Source organism: Polistes canadensis, unplaced genomic scaffold, assembly GCF_001313835.1.
Source record: "Polistes canadensis isolate GaletaPanama2010 unplaced genomic scaffold, ASM131383v1 scaffold_301, whole genome shotgun sequence".
In the NCBI taxonomy this organism is placed as follows: Eukaryota; Metazoa; Arthropoda; class Insecta; order Hymenoptera; family Vespidae; genus Polistes; species Polistes canadensis.
This window is the reverse complement of record NW_014569848.1, coordinates 84,331-91,278: the sequence shown is the minus strand read 5'-3', so window position 1 is coordinate 91,278 and position 6,948 is coordinate 84,331. Positions and strand designations below refer to the sequence as shown.

Genomic DNA, 6,948 nt, shown 5'->3' with positions numbered 1-6,948 from the left:
AATTGCATGCAATATCTAATTGGAATATGCATCGTATATAAATCCTAAAAAAATCATTTTTAATTATTTCAATTTCCTATATATTAAAACATTTATTAATATTTCATTTAAATTAAATAACGTATTAATTGTGTCATTTCTTATTACTGTATATCGTAATGGTACTATTAACAAAATTGAATGTAGTACCAAGTTGAAATATATACAGTGTTTGCATGAAAACTTTAAAAATATTCATAAGAAAATTTGTTGGTCATGGTATTGATTTTTAAATAGTTACCTTTTTTTTAAAGGTTGGTGTACAACTGGGTGAAGATAGGCGACGATTATCTCGAGTTTTACTTACGGAACTAAATGTTGCTCAGTTACAAGTAATAGCCAATGATTTACACGCGAGAATCGCTGCTTTGAACGAGGCTTTAGTTGAAGGACTCTTGAGAAGGGACGATCTACATATGGAACAAGATTCGATGCTAGTCGATGTTGAAGATTTAACCCGATACTTGTAAGTATAATTTAAACAAAAAAATTCATTAACATTCATGGGAACGCATTTACATCGAGTGTCATTTCAAATCTCATACACCGTTAAAATTGTATTCAAATTTTTCTTTCGATAATTATTAATATAATGTATTTTGTATGTGAGATTAAAAGAATTTAAAAATAAATACGTTGATATATATATATTAATTATATTATATATATTTCATGAATTTAATTTGAATGCATTAATTATAAATAATAACGAATAAATTAAACGTGTGCGAAAATAATTTATATAAAAAAAATTATACGTCATTAAACAATCATTAAATATTAATATAATGTTTGATATACCTTAAATAATTATTAATTAAACGAAATAAATGTATATATTGTTGTTTAAAATCACGTAGTATATTTTCGGAGTACCGCCTTCCTTGAAATCAAACAATAAACTGACTCATTTCTCTTTTGTCAATGTACTTTTTTATTAAATCTTGTTTATATGACTTTCCTTAAAAAGAAATTCTATTTATTAAGTAAATTATATTCTCTTTTTACACAAAATAACTATTACGGAGGACATTGACCCAGTTCAACGATGGATTTTGAAGAGGACGATATTCCGTGTTTTTAAACAACAATGGACACTTGCATCGATTAATTAACAATTATTTGAATATTCTAATACGCTCTATTTATATTTAAAATTATTTAAACAATAATATACATTTATTTCAACGTTCCTTCATAATGATAAATTTTAACGGTGTATATAAATTTTAATCGACACTCGTTATATTTTTGGTTACTTTATATTTCCATAACTTAACAATATTTATTGTGCAAATATATATATATATAAATCATGAAAAATTATATTTAAAACGATAAATGTTCTTTTTTTTTTGTTGTTTTTTTTTTTTTTTTTTTTTTTTTTTTTCTTTAAACAGAGGTGCCAAGCAAGAATCCATGAAAAAGAAACAACAACAAACGGTTACGGTTAATCGCAATAATCAACAACAACAGACCACGATCAATCAATTAAAGAACACCATCAAACCAAAACTTACGCACCGTAGTTTAGTTGCTCTCGTTAGGAAATAATCTTTTGCCACGAGACTGCGCAGTCTCGTCGGAAATTAATTAAAAAAAAAAAAAAACAAAAATAAAACGAGCGGAATTCATTCATCAGGGACGCAGAAGAAGAAAAAGAAGAAGTAGAAGTAGAAGATGAAAAAGAAGGGAGAAGCTTTGCAGCGTCTTATTAAATAAACAAACAAACAAAAAACATTAAACGTCTGTTCGGATAATAATAATAATAATAATAATAATAACAATAATAATAATATAATTATTATTAAAAAAAAAAAAAAGAACATTACAATAAAAGAATCAGAAGAACAACGGAGAATGAGACAACGTGACTGGATTAAAAATAAAAAAAGAAAAAAAAGCAAAACGCTGCAATCCTTGAACAAAAATCCAAGGTGTGCCTGCTTAGTACTTTTAGCAGACGTTGTTTCGAAAAAAATCGGGGCTGGGGGATGAGATTAGGGATGATTAATACGAAAGGGGATTGTTTTAAAACAGGACAAAGCAGAAAGAAAAAAAGAAAAAAGAAAAAGAAAAAAAAACAAGAAAAAAGAAAAGAAAAGAAGGAAAATTTTTTTCCAAAATTTCCAACAAAAGGTTTTTACAGCTTCTATCGTTATTTCAAGTAAATCAACAAATGTAGATTTTATCCTAACGCGTAACTATACGTAATAGAATTATTATTACATAAATAGAAGAAGGGTTGGAAAAAAACAACAAAAAAGAAAAAAAAAAAACAAGTAGAAAGGAAAAAAAAAATGATTCCAACTACGTTTCAATACGAGAATTGTTGTTGCAATCTCTCTCTCTCTCTCTCTCTCTATCTCTCTCTATTTCTATCTCTATCTCTTTCTATCTCTATTTCTATCTCTATTTCTATATACGGATCCAAAAAATGATCTGATTGTAATCCACCAACACTTATGCATGCAATATGTTTACCGAGTGTGTATTAACATTGCCTTTATATAATAGTGCGCCCCCTCTCCCCCTCCCTCCCCCCTTTCCCCGCCCAGTCAAAAAACGAAGAAAAAAAAAAAAAAAGATTAAAATAAATGCAAATCTATCTCTCTTCAATGTAATTTGTATATAAAGCCGAGATTTTTGTTCTTATAGCGGATGGATGTGCACATAACACATATATTTGAAATAATTATCTATCATTGTATTATTTCCACTTCGTTATTATGTATGTGTATCGCGTTATTTATATAAATAAGTTATATATATATGTATCATTAATTTTTCGTTATTTTTTACATGTCTTCCAAACGATTATAATATATATCTCTTGTATATTTATTTTAATTTAATTTGTCTTGTTATATATATATATATATATTTTGTTCTTTTTTTTATTGTTGTTTTGTTTCCTTTTGTTTAAATTACTGCGATTTATTATTATTATATATATATATAATGGGGAATATTACACACAGCAGTATGTTGCATATCAATTACGAAAAAAAGTAGAACAAAAATGTGTTTGTATTATTAAACTAACAAGAAAAAAGATATTTAAGTTTTTATACATTCCCATTCGTATTATTAAGATTTTTTTTGAGATAAACCCCACATGTGTTGTTGTTGCGTGATACGATAATTAATTGGGAAAAAATAATTTGTAATGTGCATTTGTATGGGGAAAAAATATTTAAATAATCGTGGGGTGGATGGGAGGGAGTGGGGGGAGGTAAATTTCTTCTCTTATCGTTAAAGAGAACAACATCGTCGATCAATTTTGCATATCATTAATTCCTGCATCCGAAATTATATTCTAAAAGTATATATATATATATATCTTCCTACCTTTCGCGCATATACAACAATATTTATTAGATGACAATTTGAAATGAATGCATCATCCCACTTGTTGATTGAAAATAATTGAAGATATGAGACGTATTAAAGTCAAGGGGCAAACATTTTTTCTTTTTATTCGTAATAAAATAAAACAAAAAATAAAAAAAGAAGAAGAAGGTGTAAGGGAAAAGTGCATAAACGTTATTACACTCTTGGTGCATCATTAATAATTATTGGAAAGAGACAATCGAACGTAACGAAACATTCGTTTTTATTGAATTATTTAATTTATATTTATATTTATATATCTCGTTGAGGAGAATGAATGAACGAATGAAAAACAATGAATTAATTGATGCACGTGCCAACGTTTCGCAAATATATATACCACCCCTCCCCAACCCATTGGTATATGTGAATTATATATTAATTAATTAATTGAAAAAAAGAGAAACGTTTCATTAACGATGCATTGTCGTTGAATGAACGAACGATAAAAATAAGCAGCCAATTAACTTTAAATGATAGTATAATTAACAGTTCGAGCATTGTTTCATATTAATTATTCGAAGAGACGATGAGAGAAAAACGAGAGAAAATAAGCGTCGAAGAAACGTGAGAACGTAAACCATATACTCAAGGACAAAATTCATTCTTATGGAGATTTTTTAATGTACATTTAATTGAATTTTTCAATTTTTTCTTTTTGTTTTGTTTTCATCTCTTCGTTGTTGATGCATTCATCATCATCATCATCATCATCATCATTATCATCATCTGCCGATAACAGATATATATATATATATTTGCTTCGGACAAAAATAATAAAATAAAATAAATAAATAAATAAAAAATAAATATACGAATTTCCCCCTCCCCCACCTCTACCCTCTCTGATCGAGCTTTAGACGCGTAGAAAAGAAAAGAAAAGAAAAAGAAAAAGTGTGCCACGATAAATATCTAGAAACCTCCTCCTCCTCTTCGTGAGCACGTGTTTAAAAAAAAAAAAAAAACAACCCACGTGTAGATGATGCAGCATGTGATATGTATACTTCGAAATGTGCACGATCGAATTTTAGAGATGAGGAAAAAAATAAATGTGGTGGTGGTGGTTTAGTATGAGGTCATCTCAAATGATTGATTTTAATTTTGAAGCCTTGCAATTGATATGGGAAGACAAGAAAACCATTTAAATTCAGGATCATACGTTCATATATAACATACATACATAAAACATTCACACACGCACATACCTTTACGAGATACCCGTAATATATATATATATATATAAGGTATTTATAATATAATTGCAAAAAAAAAAACTTATAATAATTATTATTATTAAAAAAATAAAAAAGACCTCGGAATTTGAATTCCATCCGCAAAGGAGAAGAACACACATGTATACATGTACACATACACACAGAACAAACGAACAGTCATAGAAAATAAAGTCTAAAACAACAACACACACTTGCGTATTATCTACAAAATACTTTTAATCGTAATATTAATTAATAATATACAGATTGTAAATAACTAAACAATAATAAAATATGCTGTAACAAGTTTTTTCTCTTCCGCATCTTTATCTCATATTATTTTCTTTTGTTTGTTTGTTTGTTTGTTTGTTTCTTTGTTTTCTTTTCTTTTCTCTCTTTTTTTTATCTCTGTCTTTTCTTCACATTTTCGCAAGAATCTCATCGATTTATTTGAACTCCTTTTCCGATCTCTCTATTAGTTTCTCGCAATATAATATAATAAATACGCAACATACTCGCGAAAATGATTGAAATTCGAATTGTTAACGAGACCAAAAGCGGGAAGAAGGCACAGGGTTGTTTTAAAGTTATATTATTTTTGGATGATGGTGATATTACTTTATCGTTGGAAAAAAATTCATCTTTCTCTCTCTCTCTCTCTCTCTCCCCCTTTCTTTCTTTCGTTCATTCAAATTCACAATATGGGCGCGAAATTATTCGTAAAGTAAAAAAGAAACATTTTGTCCATTTAATTGCTGCTCTTTCTTGCAGCGTGTTTTTTTTGTATTGCGTTGATTATTTTTAAAGATTATGTTTGGTTTATTTGGAAGCTCCCACACTTCTTTTCTTTTCTATTCTTTTAATTTTCTTTCTATTTCAAATTATAATCCACAGAGAATAAGAAAGGGGAACGAGTACCATATCAATTCCCGCGCGTAAAAAAAGAAGGATTATTTTCTTTCCAGTGTATACACAATTAATTAAATAATTTAATTGATTAGAAAAAAAAAGAAAAAAAAAGAAGTGTGGGGGGGGGGGAGGAAGGGACTGAGATGCGTAAAAATCGCACGCCATATTTTTTGTTTCCTTTCGTATTAATCTTTCTTATCATCGCGTATGAGCATCATCATTATTTTACGCAAAAAAAAAAACGTAAAGCCTTTTTTTTGAACGCATCGCTGAGAGAGGAGTACCTTTGTCTTTTTTTTTTTTTTATTATTTTCTCGCATTTTTTTCTTTTTTCTTTTTTTGTAAGAACACAAGCGGCGACAACGCGTTAATACTCGTACGCTTATCCTTTTTCATTTTTTTTTCCCATACTTTATACATATATATATATATATATATAATAATAATATATGTAATATGTACTAATTTTTTGTCGTCAGGTGCCACGTTTTTTCTTTTTTTTTTTTCTTCTATTTTCTAACGCAGGACACGGACGATAGAATCCTAAGCCTCTCTCTCTCTCTCTCTCTCTCTCTCTGTCTGTCTGTCTGTCTGTCTCTTTCTCTCTTTTTTTCTTTCTTTTATTCTATCTTCTTTTTTCGAAATTATGCATTATTAATATTATTATTATTATTATTATTATTATTAATATTACTATTATTATAATTATTATTAATATTTTCTTTTCTTTTTTTTTATTTTTATTTCAATTTCAAAAATTCGCGCGAACACACTCTTGTATATAATTATATTTTAAAACTTTCGTATGTCATAACTGTAAATATTACATCTACTGTACAACGAAGCTCGCTCTTTTCGTAGCGTTTTTTATTATTTTTTTTTTTTAAACTTACTATTTATTTATTTATTTAATTATTTTATCTTCCTTTTTTTTTTTTTCTTAGCACTTATCGTTGTGCTGATTTTGATAATTCATTTTCTCTTTCAATCTTTTGTTTTCCTTATTTATATATCGGTTGTTTTAATATTCTTTTAAAAAATTTCATTTACTTTCGCTTGTACAAAAAGAAAAAAAAAAAAGAAAGAAAAACTTTTAACGCGAATGTCCATATTAATACGTGTTAAAAAAAAATATGTATATATATATATATATATGTATAAAAAAAATAATAAGAAAAGGAAGAAGAACAAAATTAAGCAAAGAAACAAAACTTTGGCAGCTGTTTTTTCGATGATCCACGTTTACGAGCAAGTGCGATAAACTTGTCTTCTTATAAATTCTTCTTTTTTTTTCTTTTTTTTGTCTTTTTTTTTTCCTTTATTAATTCGATGTAGCAAGAATTTAAATATTTTTTACTTTCGAAAAAATATAAAAACTTTTTTTTTTTTTAAT

The 6,948-nt window shown here is 27.3% G+C and overlaps 1 protein-coding gene across 1 annotated transcript in view; it reads left to right on the top strand.

Moving 5' to 3' along the window:
- Positions 1-1,713, top strand: part of LOC106791373 (ras guanine nucleotide exchange factor B) — a gene marked incomplete in the record, with an annotated part of 15,494 nt that extends 13,781 nt beyond the window's left edge. The window contains 2 exon segments of the mRNA XM_014756973.1: positions 294-505; positions 1,440-1,713. Of these exon segments, the coding sequence (XP_014612459.1) occupies positions 294-505; positions 1,440-1,593 (366 nt within the window).
- Between the last annotated feature and the right edge of the window lie 5,235 nt (positions 1,714-6,948).